General features: G+C 33.2%; 1 protein-coding gene across 1 annotated transcript in view; it reads right to left on the bottom strand.

Moving 5' to 3' along the window:
- The window catches only part of LOC118195683 (semaphorin-2A-like), a 625,034-nt gene that overhangs the window by 85,812 nt on the left and 514,149 nt on the right, over nucleotides 1-25,073 (bottom strand). Inside the window, exon 5 of the mRNA XM_085825552.1 lies at nucleotides 6,688-6,795. Within this exon, the coding sequence (XP_085681678.1) occupies nucleotides 6,688-6,795 (108 nt within the window). The remainder of the gene's footprint in view (nucleotides 1-6,687; nucleotides 6,796-25,073) is intronic.

The raw sequence follows: 25,073 nt of genomic DNA on the forward strand, positions 1-25,073 counted from the left end.
TCAAAAGGCTATCGCATCATCTTTCTAGTTTCTCCAATCAATCTGACCAATTGTAGCAAATATTTCTGGATGTAAATAATCAAAATTGACTGTTTTTCTTTGTACTATACCGATAAGAGGTTAAAAAATTTTAGCTTTGGACATGGTATATATATATATATACAATTTAAAGTAAAGAAAAAAGAACAAACGATGAAAGACCTATGTGGTCAAAAACTTTGCGCATTGTGCTGCAAAATTTAGAAAAAGGTTAAAAGAAAAATCCTAGTTGGTACGCTAAAAAGCCGGTGAAATACTGTGGTTCCGTGATAACATTAACATAAACAAAATAAGTTGCAACGAAATGTGTTACAAAAGAAAAACAAAACATTTGAATATTTACAAGTAAAAATCAATACTAATAGTAAGCAATATGCTAATCTAATTAAGGTAAATTTAAAACATTAGTAAAAGTACCAACAAATTATTTGAGCAAAAATATAAAAATATAAAAACTAAGAAGCGGTAAATGGCAGATTAGCCTAATTTGAATCTCATTATGGCTCATCAGGGGAAATTATTTTAAAATGAATTTCGAATCAAGCTAACTCCATATCGCGTTTCGCTGAAACAGACACTTAAAACTGTACGCGGAACATTTTTTAATGAATTAAAAAAAACTTTGTCAATATCTTTAGTCTCAATTCTCTGTTCCAATTTCCCTATATATATATATATATGTAAGAAAAATAAAGAATATGTAAAAGATTAAATTAGCAGCGTAAATTAATTTCCATTCTCTATTCATAAATAGCAACATCTATTTGCACTGCGTTATTTCGAGAAAAATCTATGTCATATGACTCTTACGTAATTCTGGTGATGTAAATTAAACTAAATATTAACTAGCCAATCAAAATGCTTTGAGAACCAAAACTAACTCAGTCTGACTTAAGATTTCATCCTGAACATTACGCACTTTCTTTCTACCCTTTGGCCTAGCTAGATTGCTGTCTGTCTGAAATGTAAGCCTTTTGGAACAGGCACATTTAATGTGCCGACTTGTGTGTAGCCATAATATGTTGCTGAAATGAAAACTGAAGATTTAATCTACCTTCGCCTCCAATTTCCTAGTCATTATGGATCAACTTGTCGACTACCTCACTTTGGAATTCTAAGTTAATGTTGGAAGTGAGGAATCTAAGAACTGATAAGCGAATAATCACTTGCGTTCGGTGACAAGAAACAACAAGATAGAAGGGTAACTAACCCTTTATTATTCCAAAACGATTTAACAAAACTCCGCCTGGGAGTGTACAAGCAAAGCCCGCACTTGGACTTGAACTTAAAAGACTAAGAATTAAACTAAAACTAAGATTAACTAAACAAGTAATAGCCGAAGCTATCAAGGTTTAGTTTGAGTTGGCCCCTTAACTTATTTTACTACGAAGCTTAGCAAGGGCCTGAGTACGGCCAAGCGTAATAACAGCTTTGAGAGAGGGAGTGGCCAAAAAGGCAGACGCGCGTAAATCAGAAACTCTGATTCTCTCTGACTCAGTAACTAATTTCGCGGTTTAAATACCGCTCCTCCTCATTAAATATTTAGCAAATTCCAAAACTACGTTCTGGCCGGAAGTAGTAAGTTGAAGTTAAGAATTTGGCAGGAAAGGAACTTTAACTTAAAATTTAACTGTTAATAAAATTAACATAATCCTTACAAACTCTTCTACGCAATCAAAATTCCTGCTGAGCCTGAAAATATTACACACACATATATATACAGCAAACGCTTCAAATTTTGTTTTTCACGAGATAAAAAAGTTCATATTGCTGGAATTTTACAGAATTAATTTTAGAGGATTTAAGAGTTTTCACCATTTTTGTGTTGGTGTTGTTTAAATTTACAGCTTCCAAGCTGTGACAGATGTTGTTCTTTGTGTTTTTTGAACTACCACGAAAGAAGTCCGAATAACTTTACCAACTTTGAGGTACTTCAGGTACCAACCCACACATTGATTTCAGCATTTTGGTTTAAAGACCTTTTTAAAAGTCTGGAACTCTTCACAATTATACAGTAAACGGTACAAGATATGTTTCTAACACCTAAAATAATTTACAAAAGGGAAAAGAAACTGAACCTCGCCCAAATGGACTTACAACGAAAATTTTTTTACGAAAGTAGAAAAGATGATGAATCGATACAGGATGTTGAAAATTAACGTATGGGTAAAGAAATTGTAAATCGATTCTGAAAATCAAATGTGCGGAAATTTTATTGTCTCCTTCATTACGCTAAGACATTATTGTGCGCAAATTGTCCTTTAGATGCACAGATATTGATCACTACCGTTTTAATCGACCCTATTCATTATGAAAATAAATAAAAAAAATTTTTTTAGGCTGCAAAAAAGCAATGCTTTCTTACTAAAGAATGATACTCAATAACACGCTGTAAGGATTTTTGACTAATGGTTAATTTCGAGTTAAGTAACTTCCTGCCGCTCTCCTTTTCACTGAAGCTTTTCATGCCAGAATGTAAATGACGTAGGGAGAGTTTATTTAGATTGATGGAAAAATAAGTACTATTTAAGCGAAGGTTTCGTAAGTTGATTTTAGAGCGTGTTATGCTTACTTGAGGCCACGTTGTTACCGTGACTAAGTAGGGGGGAGTCGGGAGCTGTACTTTAGTGTTTTGACATGAATTTGGGTTTACCGTTATAGTATGAAGGCTATATTGCTGATTGTTTCAGCGTGTTTGTTGTAGTTTTTCGACGACTGTAGCGTGTCTTAGGAACTGTCCTATGTAACAGTGGCGAATAAATTGCGTTTTAATTCTTCATCAAGTGTTATCGTCAATTACTCCAAATCCATGAACTCATAGAACGCAACAATATTCATCATAGATTAAAGCACACATAATCCCACAGAGATATGTTTTTGTTCAATTATAAAAACAAGAAAAGGCATTGAATTATTATTTTACAGACAAGAAACATAGACAATGCAGAATATTTTTCGAATAAATAAAATTCACAAGCAGTTAATTTTTATCAACGAGTCATTTGAAGCATCGAAAAGTACCATTCGTTTTCTGTTAATTTAAGTTTTGTTTTATGAAAGAACTTAATTTATTCCCCCAGTAAATACAGAAGCTTCATTTAGAGTTTTCCATCATTTCTACGGACTACTGAATTTTCCTGATTACTTTTTAATGACGGTGTTTTTTTTACGATGATGATACTGATGATTATCATTAGTAGAAGTAATGAGTAATTACTGAAATGTTTCAGGTTTACGTAGTAATTGACACGAAGCTATTAACTTCATAATACATTTTTCCAATACGAAACATTACTCGGTGTTATTTATAAAACACCCAACTCTGCTACTTTTTATTTCTTCAGCAAATCCGCACTTTACTACTATTGTAAATTAAATATTTGTTCAAACAATGTTTTTGGCTCTTGTGTACCCCGGTGAATCCAAACAGAGTAACGATGCTGAAATATTTATCAAGAAAAGAAACTTTCCCCCCTCCAATAATTAAGCTATTTTTTTTTCTTTGGCAAGATATTCTATAAATTATAGCGCATTTGGGAGTCGCCTTTTTTAGTTTAACTTAATTTGCCTCGTGTTATTTTATACATTTTACGCTTTCTTCATTTACTTATTTATCCATTTTTTATGCAATATGTGGTTAGTTCCAATTTTTTAAAAGGAATAGATATTATTTAACTTATTTAAGCTAGATCCCACTTTATTATAAAAAAAAGGCTGATTTTTTTATCACCCGTTCAGACTGAAGTAAATTGCAATATCGATAAAGAATAATAAAAGAAAAAAATATTTTAACTGCTTTCAGATGTTTCCTTCTCCTGTATTTAAATAATAAAAGAAGGATAAACCAAACGTTTCGAAATATGTAATTAAGTTACTCTTCAGCGACATAATAAATACAAATAATACATTGCTGCTGGAAATAATATTTAAATATTAAAATTTATCTATAAATACGTTCTAGTTTAAATTGGAAGTATAGGCAAATATTATATATGACATATTCACGACATTTAAATTAACTCACTCCATTTGTATTTGGAGAAATAAAAGAGAATCCCTGAAAAAATAATTATTTAAAACGGTTTTACAAATGACAGTATTGTAACGCATTTTGCAATAAATTTAGAGAAATTATACGTGAAATTGCAGTATTTTTTGGTGTAATGTAATATGAAAAATCTAAAGAAGAGAAGCTTTGCCGGAAAAGTAAGAACACTGGGCCAAGTCTACTTAACATCGAGTAAATGGCTATCTCGCTAAATTTGCAAGATATCGCCAAGCTGGCGACAGTTTTGGCGATTAAATTTTGTGGTTAAATTTGACGAAAGTCGCCAAACCGCGTTCCATATGTAATTGTAATTGGTACTGTGATTGAATAAATGCGTTTAATCTAGATATCTAACTGTAACGTATCCGATCCTCACAGGTCTCTTCCAGTAATTCCGAAAAGTACTACAGATTTCTCAACGGCTGGGGGAGCATAGGCAGTTGTTGTTTAGTTCAGTATGCGTTCGGAGTACTGAGGTATCTTCGTGTTAGCTTCGCTCTTTCGTCGCGCTTTGTGTTGCGTTGTAATTAACGTTCTTAGTTGTTTGAAGTATAACTACTGCTTGTATTCTGTGATAAGAGCTGTACGAGTATTTCTTGTGAAAAGTTCCAAAACATTTAAGTGTTTCTTTTTGACAAGATATATTAAGCTATCATCGGTTCTGTGTGCATTCAATCTACTACGAACCCGTACGTACGTAACATTACGATTTTTATTTCTTTCAGTGAGTTGGAAATACAAGTTACGGATCATTTTAACAGTTTTGAGTTGATTTCGAATGCGGTTATCAAATTTACCTGTTGGGCATGAATAATTGTCTTCTTATTTTTCAAAAAACTGTTATAATTTTACACAGGTTAGCTTTCAGAATCAGTGATAATTATCTTCGAATGTGATTCAAGCTATTTGCTTCGATTGTCTCTGGTATTTCTTCGAATCGCAGTAGCAGTCAACAAATATTCTGGGAGTGTTTTTTTTTTCGGGGGGGGGGAGAAGAACACATTTCCATTGAGTTTACAAATCCTGGTGATGGAGTCCCTATCTCAAAAATGCCGTAACTACAAGATTACAAAGTTATTCTCTCTTTCTTCGTAATCTTTTCAGTTTATTATGGACGTCAAACGTCCTTAAAAGGATACGCCGAGAAGATGAAATGCAATTATTTGCATTCATCATATTGCAGCTGTGATTGCAGCATCATATTGCAGCTGTGATTAGATTTATTACTTCATATCTTACGATTTAAGAAACTGCTGTAAAATGTGTCTTAATATAGAAAATAATGAGACATTTTTCATCTACAGGATGTTTATTAATAAGAAAATTATGTCATAAACTTCTTAATTTCCTATTTGCAAATCACGAACGATCACAGAAACTAAAAAATTTAAATGACACTGGTTTGAGCAAGTTATTTGAAAAACTAGTCAAAATAATTTTTTAAAAAGGTTTCTCTTGAAATAATTGTTTATAAAGATGCAAAATGGAATAGTTAGTTTAGTTAAGTTTTATGTGTTTTTTATGTCTCTGCAGTTTAAGACTTCAAATTGAGTGCAAAGATAATAATTTCTTACAGAAATATTAAACAGGATGTAGTTTAACAGTTAATTAGGTTAACTATGCTAGTTAAATAGTTACATTGTTTTGACGACTTGTTTTTACTATTTTGCACACGAACTGCATCTAATTCATGTTTTCCCCCATGCTACGATTATATGCCTTAAAACAGAAAAAGTTGGATTTACTCATGATGGCAGAGTATGAGAAAATCATACGCACTGGGGAGAGATTCTCTACTTGCAGAACTTTACCTGTTCTCATACTGCACATGTGAAAAACTAAAAATAAATAATAACAGAACAATTTCTTCCGGCACAAAATGGGTGGGATCATAGTGGGAAAACAACACAAAATTACGTTACTTAGTCCTTCTTAGCATAGTGACTTAGTCCGTGGGTGAAGTAATTCACACACTGTTGCAAATTGGGCCCTTTCCTAATACATTTAAACCCACCAGCGGCTGAGTGATAAACTCACTGAACACTGGTAGTTTCGACCTGGGTTCGATTGCAAGCGAAAGGGCTGGCTGCATGAGCGTTTTCGTGTTTTCTACATGCGTAACGTGTACATGAGTTAGTTTTCTCTAGAACGTCCACAAAGGCATCCCTCCCATTAGGCAGATAACGCTAGTGTCCTTTGCCATAATCAACTAAACCAAACCAAATCTAATACATTAAACGTGCTATGAAAAGCTAACCGTCAGGAAATAAGATTCACTAACTTATTGTAAAAGACTCAATAATTTACATAATTCGAGATAAAAAGCATTAACAGCTCCTTTCTGAGCAGAATTATGTAAAACTTTACAGTTGTCCACTGACGATTACATAATCATGTAAAGTAAGTTAATATTTCGTAAAATATCTTATATAAAAGCATTGCAATCAGTTTTTCTCAATAATACGTGAAATTATAAAAACTGCCTTGAGTACCGAATCTTGTGCGTCAGATTTTTTATTCTTGGTAAACAAAAGTGATAAAATGTAAAATACATATATTACAGGAGTTTAGTTAGTCAGAATAAAAATAATAAAACTTACGTGGATGACGTAATCCATAGGATTATGAGCATTCGTTCCGCAGATATAGAGACGATTACCATCACCTATTGGTTGTATGACTCGAATGTGATTCCGGCAGTCGTAATGCTTGAAAAAAGAACAAGATAAGTTATGATATGAAAGAACATCATTACAATTTATGTTTTTTTTTCATAAGATAAATCTGATAATACATTATAATATTATACAAGCACAATATCTAAAATTAACAGAAGACAGTATGCGTTATCTTTCAGTTTAAAGAGCCGCTCGTGTTTAATGCGCAGAATTACTAACAGAAGTGTGACGATGTTGTAGAACAAAAGATTTTACACATACATTTTTTTTATTAGCCCAAAGGAGAGCTAGCTCAGAAGGGCTATAAATTTCGTTTTGGCATTTTGCGTCGATTCACTGTAAATGTCCGTACCACTTTTCAAAATGTTGCCACCAAATGTTATCGCCCTATGTTATATTTAAAGAAATTAAAAAATGAAGAATCTGCATAAATGTATAACGGTAAGACCCGCCTAACGCTAGAGGGCGCTGAGAGCGCCACTAAGTGTGTGCTGAGACTCGATGGATGATGTGCGATTTCTGAGATTGAGATATTATTATATTTAATTAAATCAATTTATATTTTATTGATTGGTGGTTATTGATTTTGATTTATTGATATGAGATGTGATATTATGTTTTGCTGAACCACCACACTTTCGACAAACTTGGATTACCACTGAATCTTAAAACCACCGATGCGCATTTGGTGTATCGGTGGTTCAGTGGCAGAATGCTCGCCTGCCACGCTGGCGGCCCGGGTTCGATTCCCGTTCCTCGCACTGTGATAAAACAAAGGTACCTAGAGCTATCAAATTTTAAATAACGTAATCCTCATCCGAAATGGGAATCTGGAAGCCCAAATTTAAATTTGATTTATTATCGATTTCATATTTTGTAACACTTCAACGAATTTTTGATTAAAGCAATAAACGATTTTAAAGCGAGCAATGGCAACACTGTATAAAAAAATAACATTTTTATCTTCATCGCGCGAGACTCTGTATCGGAAATTCTAAAGATGTGCTCGTTTTAAAACTAATTTCCGATATTGCTCTTGAATTGAGTTTTATAGTTTGAGTACGTAGAACATGATATTTAATGAATAAAGATAACAAACAAAATGTTAAAAAGCGCCCCTTTCGAAGTAATTTAAAATCTGAGACCTTTCAGATTTTAAATTACTTCTTTTTTTTTTTTTTTCCTTTTTTCAGTTCATTATATCAATGTTCAGTTTTCTTACTAAAATGGCTTAACAATTTTTTTTTGCATTTTTAAAATAAACATTTCGTATATTTACTTATTGATTATTACGTTCTTGGCGCTTACGCCAGATAAAATTCGATTCAACAGCAAAATCACAAAATATTTAAAAACAGCATATGTTCAGAATTTCGGATAGACAGTCTCGTGAGGTAGAAATAAAAATGTTTTTTTTCGTACAGTGTCGCCACTGCTCGTTTTGAAATTGTTCAGCAAAAATTCTTTAAAGCTTTACAAAACATGAAACAGATAAAAAAATTCCAAATTCCAAATTCGGGCTTGCAGGTCAACATGTTCGGGTGGAGGACTACACTATTCAAAATTTGATGGCTCTGGGTATCATTATTTTTTCACAATGCCAGAGACACGCACACGGTTATTTAATTTTTTTAAATATAATACAGGGCAATAATATTTAGTGGCAACCATTTGAAAAGTGATAGACCGTTTATAGTTATTCAAAGCAAAGTGACTTTCGGATACTAATATCCCATTCGGGACTTTTAGGCTAAAAATGTCAGTATTAAAATATTATATAACTAATTTTCAGGTGGGGAATAAGATTATGAGAATAATGTTTTTGACATACAATTATAATATGAACGATTTGTAAATCAGAAGTTATTTCGAAAAATTCGTTTCTGTTTCAAAAAAGTCGATATAAATTTTAAATTTAGCACAATTCCAGTGACTACTATACTATTTATTTAACTTAAGTCATATATTTAATTTCAGTCGTATATTAATAAGTCGTATATTTAATTTCACACAACATACACTCAAATAAACATTCTTAGCTAATATATTTGAATAAAGATCAGCATCTCTTCTTGAAAATTTATTCTCTAAATACCTTGTTTAAATTATTGTCCTGACTATTCACGTTTTAATCTAATCAGTTACTTTGTAGAGACATTACGTTTTTTTTTTTTTTTTTTTTTTTTTTTTTTTTTTTTAAAGCAGACAAGATTAAAAATATGCAACGTCTTCGCCGAGAATCGAACACGGACCTTTGAAATACGCGCCCAGCGTGGAGACTACCACACCACGGAGGCGTGCCAAGAAGGCAGGAGAAATACCTTATAACTTCAGTAACAGACAGTACAAAAAGATTTTAGTGCGTTCCGTTTCTTTTAAAAGGAAGCCTAAGGAAGAAACTAAAGAAAGAAAACTAGAGGTTAAAGGCTTCTGAAACAACGCAATAAATACACGACTATATATAAATCCATTTCCTGAAAGTGTTGCTTCATTCCCTATGCACATTCGCAAAACAAATGGCAGTAATGAAATTGATTTCACTATAATTAATGCCACTAAAGAAAGAAAAAAAGAATAGTTATCATGCACAGAGATCAAGAAGACATCGCCCTATAAAAGCACTGCCAAAACACAATTTGTTCAAAATCTTTTTTAAAAAAATAAAGTTTCCAAACCTCCAACTACAAATTAGATTAATTAAAACTAAGAGAGTTTCGCCCATTTAATTAAAGAGGAAATCTAATAATTTCACCGTTCGTGAAGCCTCTTGAACTACATAAAACAAAAGCCACGATCGGGACAAATAAATACTCGAGGAATATATTTCAAGTGAATAAGTCCCAAGGATAAATACCCAGAATTCTAAAACCAATAAGCTCAAACGTAACGCAAGCCTTATTATTAAAGAATTAAAGGTGTTGTAATAAGTTTCTCATTCACAGTTCTTCTCTTTTTTTCCTTTCCCTTGTTTCGTATTCTTTTCCTGAAGCATCTTGAGCTAATTTTCTATCTAAATTCAGGTGTTAGGAGGTTTAATAGGTAACACAAATATTTCTGTTTCGCTGACTTCATACCTCAAGAGGAAGAGTTTCTGTTAAGCTATGTAGGTTCATTATACAGAAAAATAAAAATATTAACGACAGAAGTTAATTACTAGGTTTAATGATGGTACAAACATTAGAAAACGATCCTCATCTGCTTTTCAGTTTTAAAGTAACCTCTTACGAGATTTAGTAATAATTAATAAGCTTTCTTTTAACTCCATTTATTCTGAAATGGAGGGTGGAAAGAATAGTTTAACTAAGATAAAAAGTCTGGTGTAGACACCATACGGCTTCTTCGTAAGGCTTATTAAATTATATACATTTTTTATTCATTTCATATAAATTCATTTGAACATATTTCGTAAAATTATTCCAACCGAGCTCTCTGTGCAAGTTGAAAATGACAACAAAAACTGCATATTTTGATATTAAATACATCGACCAATTTTTGTCGTACGGAAGTACGACACAATATATCTTGTAGAGACATTAGAATATTTTTGGAAGCAGGTAAGATCAAAAATTAGCAACTGCCTTCGCCGGGAATCGAACCACGGACCTCTGGAATACCGGCCCAGCGTGCAGAACCACTACACCACGAAGGCACCTTAAGAAGGCGGGAGAAATACCTTATAACGTATAATTTTATTTTTTTTTCATAACGAGTACAACACTTTACAAATATAAGTATAGGAACAAGGAGATAGCATTAAAAGTTAGATTTTATTATTTGTCGAAAATTATTAGTCCAAAGGGGCAATTAGCCCAGAAGGGCTATTAATTTCGTTTTGGTACTTTGCGTTGGCTCACTATAAATGGCAATTCATTTTTCAGATTGTTGCCACCAAATATTATAGCCCTGTGTTATATTTAAAGAAATCAAATAACGAAGAATCTGCATGAATGCATGCATGCTTCTCGCACTACAACAAAACAACGTTACCTAGAGACATCCAATTTTGAATAAAGTAGTCCTCTACTCGAATAAGGGCATCTGGAAGCACAAATTTGGAATTTGTTTTATTATCTCTTTCATATTTTGCAAAACTTTACGAACTTTTGATTAATAAACTCAACGATTTCAAAGCGAGCAGTGGTAACACTGTACGAAAAAAAGATCTTCGTCTCCAGCGCGTGAGACTGTGTATCGGAAAATTTACAAAAATATGCTCTTTTAAAATAATTTTGTGATATTTCTGTTGAATTGATGGTGTGTGGTGTATTTAATTACGGCAAAGCACACTAGGACTATCTGCCAAAGGGGAGGGATGCCTTTCGTGGAGGACTTTCTAAGGGAAACTGGCTCGTATACACGTTACACATGGGGAAAACCACGAAAACACCCATGCAGCCAGCCCGTTCGCAGGATTCGAACCTCGGACCAAACTACCAGTGTTCAGCGACTTTACCGCTCGGCCACTGGTGGGCCCACTCTCTCTGTTGAATTGAATTTTACGGTTTAAGTGTGAAGAACCTAAAATCTGAAAGCTTTCAGATTTTTTTGGGTTTATTATTTTTTTTTTCATTTGACAATGCCAAAACATGAGTATTTTTGCCACTTGAAACACTTCTATAATTGGAAGGACATGACAACGACCAAGGATTGTGAAAATAAAGGCCGGGCAAGGGGTGGGAGGGCTCACATAGATATACTTCTTTTATTTTAATAAAAAAGGGAGGTGCACAACTAGATGTTATAGCAGGCCGACGTACAAAATCTCGATGCTCTACGGCTAATCGTGTTTGAGTTATGCGAGGAGTAGAGTACCTGAGTATCCTATATGGTGCAGAAATTTCTAATTTTGGGAGTAACATATGTAATGCAGACATTCACTTCTCTTATGCAGTATATAGTTTCATTACAACATAAGAAAAAGAAGGGGTTCCTCTGATTACGAATAACAAGATTATTTTAAGAGGCCGTAAAAAGGAACGTCTACGAAACAGCAACGCTGCTAAATTAGTGCTCATCAAAGTCAGCTTAAAGAGGTTCAAGTTGTGAACAACCGTGAGCTAGTTAAACCTGAAAAAGAGCAGAAGTCAGTTTAGGCTGTTCTCGTCTTATTCGCTGAGCTAGAAAGAATTCTGGTCGATACTATAATAACCAGTAAATTTCCATTATAGTATCCGTCCAGGCACATAATGCATTATAATCTCTTAGTAATAGATTTCCGTATATATAGAACATTTTATCTACCTATGCTGCTGTCATTTTGTCTTTGTAAAGTGCATCTGTAATGTGTACTATTGTAAAGTATATGCTTTGTAAAGCATTTTGAGTATTATGTACCCAAAAATTGCATAAAAGAAAACGATGCTCTGAGTCAGAACGGCAGCAATTCCTTACTAGATTATTTGACGTAATCTTACAATGCATTTTGTGCTTCTAATGCTAGCTATGCGGGGACGTGAGACAATACCTCTAACTTCTTGGTAGAATAATGGTGTCTCCTCCTCCCTTCAACAATCGTAACGGCTTGCAGAAAGCATGCTGTCATTGAAAAAAGTAAATATTAATAATATTTAAGAACTAATACGCCGCCCAGACGGTATAGTGGTTAGGCAAGTGGACTGCGATACCAAAGGACCCGGGTTCAACTCCAAGAGGAGGTATGGTTGTAACTGTTTTCACTTCATAGGAGGAAAAAGCGAGCCACCTTTTAGGTGCCTCCATAATAAAGTAACCACCATTTCTGGCCTTAGTAGTGGCCAAGCCGAATTCGGCTGAAGACGCCCATTGGAAAAAAAAAGGAATTAACACTGTTTCATGTCAAACCACGTGGATAAGCGAAATTGTGTATGGTATTACCAAGCATACCTTTTCAAGTTCCTGTATGATATCACCTTTCATTCATTCGTGTCTGACATTACCAAACATACCTTTTCATATGGATGCACTGAGAAGCGATCTCAAGCGGATGGAGTCAAAGTGATATTAGGGATAACAGCTTCTTGGAAAATATTTAATATTGGAAAATATTCAATTATTCATTATTGGAAAACAAACTATAACAGTTAAAACCTGCTACACTCGTGATTACTTAAATTCCTCAATTAATGGGAACTACATTTTCTGACGGAAAGAGCGTCTTGCAACGTGAAAATTACCCATGCCGCAGATATAAATTTAAATAGAATGACTTCAAGAACATAATGAAAATCACACTCTTTTGGAATGGTCCGTGAATTCGCCGAATTTAAGACATTTGAGGTTTTAAGCAGAAAAAAATTTTACTAGTAGCATCTTCTCAAAAATATAATTTACTGAAACTGACGGATCGTTTGTCGCAGACATAGTCCTAAGTATCCAAAAGCACCTACCAACACCTTGCTGAATCTGTATGTCGCTAGGGAAAGGCTCTTCGTAAGATAAGAGGAGTACCTACCTTCCTTGCAGCTATAAGCATATTTTAGCCTGTATATTGCAGTGGTATTTCTTTGACTTCTAATATTACTCGTATGTGTTACTCGTAACAGAAGAATAAAAATAATTGAGATATACGAAAACGAGTATACGTTTGAATAAAAGAAAAATATTAAACATAATATTTTTAAATAAAACAAGGAATACGAACTTGATTTAGCAAATCATACAAACCTAAAAGTTGCAGTGATTGTGCCTGTAACTAAGTGCAACTTGTGGCAAATCCTCGAATAGACGTGTAAGCGGCTTAATGCTATGTCTAAGAGAACTTAAGGAGGATGTAAAAGACCCTTTATTAAGAGCTCAATAATTTAACAGAAGGCACTTCATGTGCTTACAGAAACAGCCAGCGTTTATGGAGAAACTTCAAATTAAAACTAAATAAATAACCCAAAGACTACGCAGAACGCGCAACAAGCCCTATTGGCAAGAATTACGCAGCGCCAAAGACAAACTGCTATTATAGAATTACAACTAATAACGTGGCCTTCAGCAGGCGGAACACGCTCTGATTAATCAATCTAAAACCTTCCTTTAAGTATTATTTTTTTCCTCCCTCATCTGAATATGCGCGAACTAAAAATTAACATTCTGGTAGGAAAACGGAAAGAAAGAATGACAGTAAAGCTATTTAACATAAAGTAACTGGTTAGATAAAAATAAATAAATCCATACGAAGTTCACTAAGAGAGCTAGAATGTAAAAGGTTAAACTACAGGTACACTCAAGGGCAAAAATTCTCTTACGATTACGCTGTTAGTCTAAAGATTAACAAAACATTAAATACCATCAGATTTTCAGCCAACAATAATTTTTTTCTAAAATATCCCAAAAAAAGCAAAAACAGAAAAATAAACAGTCATGAATTCCGAAACTCATTAAGAAAGCGATCATAAATAACTCGCATATGTATCATTAAAACGTCTTTAGAAGCATAATTTAATTTTAGACAAATAACGGACAGACGAGATCCAATTCAGCAAATGAAAACTAACAACGATAATTAGTTAGTGATTTGTAGAATAACAGAAAACATGAACAACTCATTAGAGATGAAAAGTAAGTCTTTTTTTTTATTTTCAACATGTTACATTCCGGAGACACCGTATTTCTCCTTCATTAAATAATTCTAGTCTACTTCTGCGGTTTTTCCTACAGCAATACGATATTAAATTACAATAACTACTGCTAGCAGAGAAAATGTTCTCGCCAAAGCAAGCTTCGGAAATACTGGTTTCCTAAGTTCCACTTTATCTTACTTTATGCTCCTGAGGCGTCGAAATGTAATAACGGGCATATACCCTCACCAGGGGCGAAAATAGAAACAAAAGAACTGAAATAATAAAAAGAAATCTTTCCTCCGAGGTATCTGCTATCACTCTAAATCAGTTTAACTGCAGAGGCGGAGTGATATGTGGTCTCCCGCTACGATGACAAATCACGCAGCCGATAGCGGCATTCTCTTCCGCGGAGTGGAGAAATAGAGTTCGCTTATACCTGAGAGTTTTCTGTCGTGATTTCCCAAGATTAAGATATCGTGGAAAGTTTAAGAGAAAGTTGGTTACGGGAAATAAAGCCTCTTCGAAACAATTCATTTACTTAAAAAAGAACGGAAAGGGAAAAGAAATATTTGCTAAATAGAGAAACCGTTAAAGGTTAACTCAGTAGTAGAAGATCTATCAGACGGATAGTTCCAACAATTTGCAGTAATTACACGTTGGAAATCGATTAATTAAGTTTTGTTGATGTAAGTCTAAGAGCTCTGACATGTTAAATTATTCCAAATAGTCATTATTTTGTAGAGTTCCTCACTTTGTAAATTCTAAGTTACTGTTGGAAGTGAAGAATCTTAAGAACTGATAAGCGAATAATCGCTTGAGTTCGTGTGACAGGAAACAACAAGATATAAGGGTAAAATAACCTTTTATTACTCAAATAAGATTTAACAGAACTCCGTCTTGGAGTGTACAATAAAAGCCGACACTTGGGCTTGAACTTAAGAGACTAAGAAATAAACTAAAACTAAACTAAACTAAAAAAAAAAAAAAAAAAAAAAAAAAAAAAAAAAAAAAAAGATATAGCCGAAGCTATTAAGATTCTAGCAGAGTTGGCCCCTTAACGTTAATAGACTGTGAAGCTATCAAGGGCCTAAAGTACGGCCGAGCGTAATAATAGCTTACGAGAGAGAAGCCTAAAAAGGCGGACGCGTGCAGACAGAATACCTGGTAACTCTCTCGCTAAGACCGAAGAACTTCGCGGTTTAAATAACCGCTCCTCCTCATTATGTGTTCAGACGTGAATCATTCTTCCGGAAATGCAATATTAACATATTGCATTTAAAAAAAATCTGAAAGCTTTCAGATTTTATATTACGCCCAAACGGGCATTTTTTTAATGTTTTGTGTATTGCTTTATTTATTAAATATCATGTTCTTCGCACTTAACCACAAAATTCAATTCAACATCAATATCACTTTTTTTTTTCTTACGGTGTTCCCGTTGCTCGCTTTGAAATCGTTGAGTTCGTCGAAGTGTTACAAAATATGAAATCGATAATAAAACAAATTCCAAATTGGGGCTTCCAGATGGCCATGTTCGAGTAGAGGGCTACGTTATTCAAAATTTAATGCCTCTAGGTGTTTTTTCACAATGCGAGAAACATACATTCATGCAGATTCTTCATCATTTAATATCTTTAAATATAATGCAGGGCTCTAATATTTGGTGGCAACAATCTGAAAAGTGAAACGCCGTTTTATAGTAGACCGTTTTATAGTATAATGCAGGGCTCTAATATTCTAATATTCTGGCCGGAAGTAGTAAGTTGAAGTTAAGAATCGATAGGAAATGAACTTAAAATTTAACTGTTAATAAAATTAACATAATCCTTACAATTTACACAAACTGTTGATTATTCGGGAAAAAATTAAAATATTTTAAGAGAACACTGATGTCATTCCAAATAGCCTGATAATAATATTTAGCCAATAAACTATTCAGTGAGTTTTACTTGCTTAGAGAAAAGAACCTAACGGAAATGAATGAATGAAATCAGTAAACTACCAAACTATTACGTAAGCTTACTGTAAGTTTTAAATGCTCTCCTCTGCACAGCCATTGTTACAACCGAATGACGAACGTAAGCGTAACAGTTTCAGATCTCAGCATCTGAGCTTAGACTAGGCTTGATAGACATGGATTATGCGTACGAAGACAGACAGGCCAGAAGAAAGGGGAAGTCTTATCTCGGAAAAAACGAATGCCCTTGTGTGTCTTTAGCAGGAATATAAAATAATTACGGATGAATTTTAGCGTAGTGTGAAAACTGTAGGTATTCGCAGGCTAGGCAAGATGGGCCTAAGTGATTCTGTAAGACATGATAATCCAGTAAATTTGGAGAATGTTGTTCCAAATAACATCACAAATGAAACACAGGAGTAAGATATTCTACAGTACACCACAATACATAGTGAATTTTAGTCATTATCTTACAAACATATACCGCCTAACATCAGTATAATATTAAGCAATACACCAGACAAGCGCCAAAAAATGTCATCATTAGACCTACTTCAGAGTTTGTGTTGTTCAAACTACCATGGAAAATAGCAGCATACTACACTGCTTACATTCCATGGAGTTTGGTAGTCGTCTGCAAACATGGATAACTGGAGCAATGAGTTCAAATAAGCTGCTTCATATGAGAGAACACAAATATCTTTAATATAACATTGAAAATTTATAACTGGAGCCTTGTAGCATGGTTGATTGATTCGAGCAGAAGGACTACCATGTGTGAAAATAGTGCAAACTAGTTTTGGTTTTCTCATGATGCGAGATTCGTTCTGTTATAATATGGTAAAATCTCTATGGCTAATGCAGTCTTATTTAATTAACTTATGTAAATTAACCACGTGTGAAAAACTTAAAGCAGAGTATTTGTATCCGTTCATGACTATTCCCCCGATGGTGAGGGTTAGTTGGCAAGTTAACTGATGACTAAGGCAAATCATGAAAGGGATACCTGCTAGTAAAGGCATGCCATCATAGAAGAATTAAGGGAAACTGGCTCTGTACAGGAGAAAACCACATGAACTAAGCCCATTCGCTGAATTTGAGCCCATACTGAATTTAGCAGCGGCTTTACGTACTCGGTAATGTTTCAGATGACCCGGCAGTGATGATTCGTACAACCATGATAACCAACCCTGTCACTGGTTACCCAGAAATGAATCAGTAAACACTATACTGATTCAGTAGCACCATATCGAAGGTGCCAGATTTGAATCTTACTGAGCATTTAAGGTATACTATGAAGGTCACATTAAATGCCGTATAGTGACAACCAATATAGAAGGCTCCATTAAGGATCACTACCGAAAGTGATTCAATACGCTTAAGTTTCAAGCTGTTTACAGTATTGGACCTCTCCTGTGGCAATCCAAAATTACTATAAGTATAGCATGAGTATATTAATAATATGTATTAAAGTAACAAAATTACTAATCATAACATGCAGAAAAAATATCTGCATACTTGCAATGTTTAAGAATTTGAAATTTCGCAGGTAAGTAGCATATGACATATGACTGCAAGAATAAATCAGAGATCGTATTTGCTATATGAAACACAGATTTCGAAGCCAAACATCTTGAAGCAAATAATGTACTTTACTACAAAAAATTCCCTTTCACAAATTTTAAGCCATTATGCTATTAATTAAAGATTTCTATCAATACTCATCTATATTTTGTTTAATGTATCTCTTTGATTTTGAGGATCGCTATAAAAGTGTTCTCATTCATATCTTTTGACATCCAAAAATACGCCTCTTAAAACATATTAATGCGAATAGAAACTGTTGTTGAAAGCAATATTTTTTTAACAGGCAGTATGCAAGTTCTTTAATAATCTCTGGTACATTAAAAGCTTCACGAAACTCCTTGGGGGAAATTTTGGGAAACTCCTTGGGGGAAATTTTGGGAAACTCCTTGGGGGAAATTTTGGGAAACTCCTTGGGGGAAATTTTGGGAAACTCCTTGGGGGAAATTTTGGGAAACTCCCTGGACACCTTGGGGAAAGCAGCACATTAAAAAAATATAAACTTAAGAGGTATGTGTTTAAATGCAATTTTCAGAGAATCTCAATTATAAAGAAAACATCAATTAATGCAAATATTTAATCTAAACCAAAAGAAAAAAACTTAACAAAGGTATTAAAAGACCAACATAAAATATTTCTGTGGCATTTAATTGAAAAGAGGCTTTATTTATGAATGAAACAGAACAAAACGGTTACATGAATAAGTTAATCGTGGAAAAGTTAAAAGCTTTTTTATTTGGTAGAACGATCCGTTAAGGAGATAAAGAATATTTAAAATTTTGCAAAATTCAATGCCCACGTAAGTTAGTGACATAGAAAACTAAAAATCTCAAGACGTAAAATAAATTGCTGATAGTGGTAGTAATTAATAATAAATTCATTAATAATGAGAATATAAATTTAATACTGCTTGTAAATTATGAACAGTGCAAAATCATTTACGGCAAGCTTACACAAATGCTAGAATACTCAAAAAAAAAAAAAAAAAAAAAAAAAAAAAGAGAAAAGAAAGGAAGAAAGAGAGAAATTTGAAATAAACATTAATAAAAATGCAAGCTAAGGGTATACTTATGAAATAGAATTTAAAAAAAGAATTTAAGGGAACCTCGTCAATTATCATCCTGAGAATAATACGATAATTTCATTTGAAGTGCTTTGATTGATTTGATTAAGGCGAATCAATCAAGGGCTATCTGCCTAAGGGAAGCGATGCCTTCGTGGAGAACGTTTAGGGGAACTGGATCGTATACAAGTTAAGCATGAGGAAAATCATGAAAACGCTTCATGCAGCCAGCTTATTCGCGGGATTCGAACCTCAGACCTAACTACCAGTGTTCACTAACTTTACCGCTGGTGGGCCTCACAAGAATTTGTTCAGACAAATTTTAATCAAAGATTATTTATTAGTTTTGACACGTTATCTCTTTATAACACGAACAATACCTATTAAAGTATTTGATTATATCTCAGGGTATTAGCCAAGAAATTCGCGGGCGAAAACGTTGCAGAGAAAACAATGCCAAGGCAGCCTATGAAACTGAAACACTAGTCAATATAGCACTTGAAATTTCAAGCAAGTCCACGCACTTGAGCACGCGACTAAGAAATCTGTATGATTTCAAATTTTATTAATAGTTAACGAATGTGAAGTTTATAAAATTTTCTCAATATTAGAGGTATTAACTCCAAGCACTGAGAATTGTAGCATGTAAATGAAGGAGTTTAAAAGAGAATAAATTGTTCGTGTTCGTCTAACTGTCATATACGTTATAAAAAAAGATATATGTGCTATAGCCGTCTTTTTGTAAAACTGAGAGCCATGACTACTTCTCATGTCAAACGATCATCTAATTACAACCATTTTTTATTACCTTTATGGAACCGTGCTATGGTAAGAACCACTGTACTAAGATAGTTACTTCCAATAATTGGAAGGCAAATTGTACTTAAATTTCCCATTCTCTTGTGAATGCCACTAGGAATGAAGAGTACTTGAAAAATGGCCATTTTGCATTATGAGGGAAAAAAGTGGTTGCTCGTGAATATTTTATTTTGATTAATTTAATAGATAATTACAATTAATATTTACACACGGAAATGAATGAATATTTTATTTATTTAGAATTAAAATCACTCATTCAATTATGAACTTCCAAGCGATAAATATTTTTTCAAGTACACTTATTTCAAAATTAAAAGAATTGTACAGAAACTTTCCATATTTGAGTTGTTACGAAATGAATTCCGAAAAGCTACGATAAATTATTCTCCTGAAATTAACATTATACAGATCCCAAACTATTTCAGTGATTTTTAAATAAAGTTTCAAACTTAAAGTAAAGCAATCTGAATTCAAAGAGAAGGAGTATTAAATAGTGTAATTTACATTTTCGCTCAAACATTCAAACTCCAACACATAATTTAAAAAATAATTTGCGATTGCTATTATGAATTTTTAATATCCTTAAATCATTTCAGGTTTCAAAGAATGATTCGCTGTCTCCAATTCATTCTCATATAAAAAGATCTATTATTTATTTAATACTTATATTAAGAACAAACTCTTTTAAAATCTCCGCCAAAGCATTTGACTTTTAAAACAGCCTTAATAGTTATATTTGATTATAAACTCAGAAAGTTCTATTTGCCTTTATCAGCAAATATTCGAGATTAAATAGATATTTGATCATAATAGCGTGAAATTCTGAAGCAAATATTATAAGATGAATAAATATAAATTATTAAACATCTAGTCAATGTTAATACATTTTATTCGATATTAGACTGGGTTACAATAAAAGAGATGGTTGCTATATTGTAATTCTAACTAAAAAAATATGGCAGTAATAAAAATTCAAGAAAAGACCAAATACACTGACGTCCAATATTATCCTTACACACATCCAAATCATGATATTTCATGAAGTAACCAATCAGATTGGTTATGTTTCCATCCAGCGAGCAGAGAGCAAATACAATTATCATTACATAGCCTTATTTAATCAATCTGTCTCTGAAATGCAAATAATGGCAGGATGTAATCCGAAACTATGGAAAATTATTTGCACAAAAAAAGCTTCTCCACGAAGTTCTGAAATTCAGCACTTGTGTTTAGCATTTATCAAGTCAAAATATTTTTGATGACCCGAAGTATCATTTGGAAGAATTTTCGAAGCAAAGAGGTTTAGCCATCTGTCTAAAATCTAATATCATAGAATCATAATCAGCCGAGCTAGAACCTCACACAACAGCCAATAGACAACAACCTATCGTAACCAATTATTTGCTGAAAGCCCTACACAACAAGAAACGCCTCTATGTCATAAAGCCAATGGTTTATGCTTCAATGACCACATGATAAAAGAAGGCTTGTTTGAATTTGTCCAACAAAGATCAGAACTGGAGCCTTAAAACAATGAAAGCGTGGTTTCTTAGTGACCACTTAACATTCACCTTAAGACCTAAACCTAGATGCGTTTACATCTGAACGGAACCAGGAATATGAAACAACTTCAAGAAATACTACAGTTACGGCTGTGAACACGTGATTAATGGCGAAAATAATGATCAATGGACGTACTCCTCCCCTCCCTGTGATGCTTTGCATATGCTCAGAGATACTGAAGAAACCTGGCTGATGAATCTCTTGACAGTACTGATGAGCAAAGAAATTGGCCAGCCAATGGTTCCCAATTTGAATTCCATAGAAGATTTACGATGTGTTCGAAAGCTGCTGCATGGCGAAATTTTTCTTCCAACGATCTTCGAATCTTCCAATGATTTCCGAATAATTTGAAGAATATATTAGTTGGAGAAAACAAATTACTCCTCAAACGCTAATTAATCCTGTTGGTGATATTAAGAAATCGGTATCAATATTGCAAGGAGATGACCCATTAATGCGCTGACTATCCGGGTCATCGGATTTAATACCATGTGGCTTTTTTCTTGAGACATTGGTCAAGGTTACTGTGTATGTGCTTCCGCTTTCCGCTAAGGTCCAGGATCTTCTCAACCAGATCAAAGATGACGTGGTTGTGGGTGAACGTACTATACTGGCACACGTATGGGACAGAATGGATGCTGATGAGCTATTTGTAGCATCAACAAAGGTGGGGCATTTGTGAAATAAATAAAAATAAAGGGGTTGCTTCTGTTTCACTAGAAAAAATTGCTACTGTAAAATTACATTTAGTTATGCATGTTTATTTATTACGAAATTTTAAACTACTGCATGGAATTCTGAATAATCTTGTATATTTCATGTTACACATATATTGTTCATGAATCACACATAGACATCCTGGAGCATACTGATGATTTGGATTTTGATTATTGCTTCTAAGAAAAGTATAAAATTAATTACAAAGTATTTCATTCAGGTGATAAGATTATTCCCGTGCGTAACTAATCTCAAAATAATTTTATTATAAAATAAAAATAGAATATAAAATAAGTATATGATGTTTCATTTTTTAGGCATGTAGTTTATAATACTTTGCCAATAAGTGAGGAGGAAAAGGAGAGAAAGAACTTATATTCCTGAAGTTTGGTTTAGGAATACCAGCATGGCACCTTTGGTCCAGTGTTCTGCAGAGAGAATTAAGTGCTCATTGGAAACCTGAAAGGACCTGAAAGAATATAGTTTTATGCAGGAAATGCTCGTTTAAGGCATTAACCTTAATTCCGAGTTCAGAAATACGAGGAAAACATAAAACCATTTTTTAAAAGGCCTTCTCAGTTAGCTAAAGCGCCAGTTCTAAAAATTCCGCAAATGAAAGTATGGTATTTTTACACAACGGTTAAAATTTATATGCGCATTTTCGTCGCTCTTGAATTTTAAAAAGACCATTTTTATTCGCATTCAATTTACATTCTTTTTTTGCAGTGAAAGTCTTTCTCTCTTTCTTTTTTTTTTAAGTGTTAAGAGCTTTAATTTTCTAGAACGTACATAGAATACTAAAACTGTTTTTGGAAGAGGACAATTTATTTTATTAGATTCTAAAATGACAGAAAACAGTACTCTTCATAGAGATTTCATAGCTACTATTTTGTACAAAGAATAAATGATTATTTTGTTCTTGTTTCGTTCAGTAATTGTTTTTGCTTCCATTCTGTTTTGTTCACCTACATGCAAATTGCTGTAGTATATAAAAATAGTATTTTACATTTCATTCACTACAGCGCGCTTATGGCAGTTATTTCTAAATAGGTATCAGATGGACTTCAAATTCTCGTGTTATTTGATGTTTAGTAACGCTCACCATCTAATTAACCAATCTAATAATCTAGTGTTATTTGATGTTTAGTAACTGTATGCATACTTAAACGCTAATATGTCATATTTATAACCTTTTACTTCCTTATACGAAGTAAAGAAAGTATTGTAATCGCGAAAAATTTCGGGTATCATATCATATTTCAATGAAAATATCCATTACAACCGCTCTTGAGTTAATCTGAGCGATGATTTTGCGTGATATCTGTATATACGGATAGAATAAAGGACTCTTCTTTCTAAACGGATTAAAAATGGATTTAGAAGAGATTTTTTTGTGACGTTTGCAGGTACGTACGTATCTAGCATAAATAAAAAACGAGTAGTCTTACAACGTTGAAATTTTGTATGCTACAACATGTAGTTGTGCCCCTCCCGTTTTGGTTGCAATCGGTCTCACCGAATGTATATATGCAGAACAGGTATATATATATATTAGTTAACATTTTTTTTTAAGTTTTAAAGAGAAAATTTTTGGATTATTATATATTTTATCACGTATTTAGGTGCTTGCACTTAATTTACTTATGCTTTCTGAATTTGAATGATATTGCAAATTAGTTCGCGGCAATAATTAATCGTTTAATTTTTTTACAATTGAATTTTCATAATTTAAAACTTTAATTAGCTTTATTTATATATATATATATATATATCTTTAATGGTAAATTGTGCATTTTTTGCTTTTAAAGTGATTGAATTATGTTCCGGTTTATGCCTTTAGTTTACCTGCATGCAATAGTTGTTGAATTATCAACAATTTAAAAGTTGGTTACGTGCGTCAAAGACTAACGAAGCAGCCATTTATTTACACAGAAGCTTAGAAGAATAGTGAACTAAGTCCGTTTCTGCACCTTCAGTGTCCTTTTGCCGAGTGGGACCAAACATAAACTTTCAGTTTTGTGCACCGAAAACTCTGCCTTCTTGCCGGTGGCCGAAGTGCTTGTTTTCGCGTAGAAACTCTAATTTCAATTGTAAAAATTGCTTTTTTTAACTGTTTTAACTGTATTCGGTGTTTTATGTTTTTCTATATTTTTAAATTTTTAATGAAGTTGTTTTGAGTATTTATGTATTTTTGCTCTACCTCGAAGTGAGAACTGAATTAATTGAATGAGAAACATATCTCTAACGAAATTAGTTTAAATGAAATGCAGCAAAACATACGTATAATTTAATAGGCCGTACAAGGATGTCATGTGGTGTCTACACCTTTTTTTTTTTTTTGCTTTACAGTTTCGTTGTTATCAAGAACTAATTATCAGCTTTTTGTCACGAATTGTAAGTGAATTCATGTACAGAATTTATGCAGCCGTTTATGGCATTGTAGATATTACATAATGAGTTAACTGAAATTTTATTTCCTTTCAGGGTGAGTGTTTACATGTGCAAATGTTCAGAATCACTGTCGTAAATAAAACATGCGACACAATAGCTCTACAATAATCATAATGAACATAATAATAAACATAATCTTCAATTTATTTTAAGAAAACTATTTCTTATTTAGCTAATGTAGTACTGAAATAATACAACATTCAAGTAATACCGAAGAATTCAGAATTTTACATTTTTTACCCTGCTAGCTACAGAAACTGAAAACATTTTCGCGTTTTAATTTGTCTTCTTCTTTTCACACTAGAGAACTATTCGCTCGTTCATGAAAGTTTTCTAGATAATGGTGGCAGCAGAAAACTAGATATAGATTCACATATTAATTGCTGGAATATCCTCCACTTTCTTGAAAAAAGATCTTATCGCATTGGTGGCAATATATAATTTAACTACGAAAAATAAAGTCAGCAGTGTGGTGCAAACGTATATGCTGTGATTTAATCGGAATTCGCCATTCTGAGATCATACCAAATAAGATACTAATAAATGAAGTAATAAAATTTGCTGCAGGTGTAAGAATGTAAAGATTTTTCATAATTCGAAGCGTGTCAGGAGATCCGGAGTAAGT

This window comes from Stegodyphus dumicola, chromosome 10, assembly GCF_044657685.1.
Source record: "Stegodyphus dumicola isolate Sdum_Otavi_A_Nest chromosome 10, ASM4465768v1".
NCBI lineage: Eukaryota > Metazoa > Arthropoda > Arachnida > Araneae > Eresidae > Stegodyphus > Stegodyphus dumicola.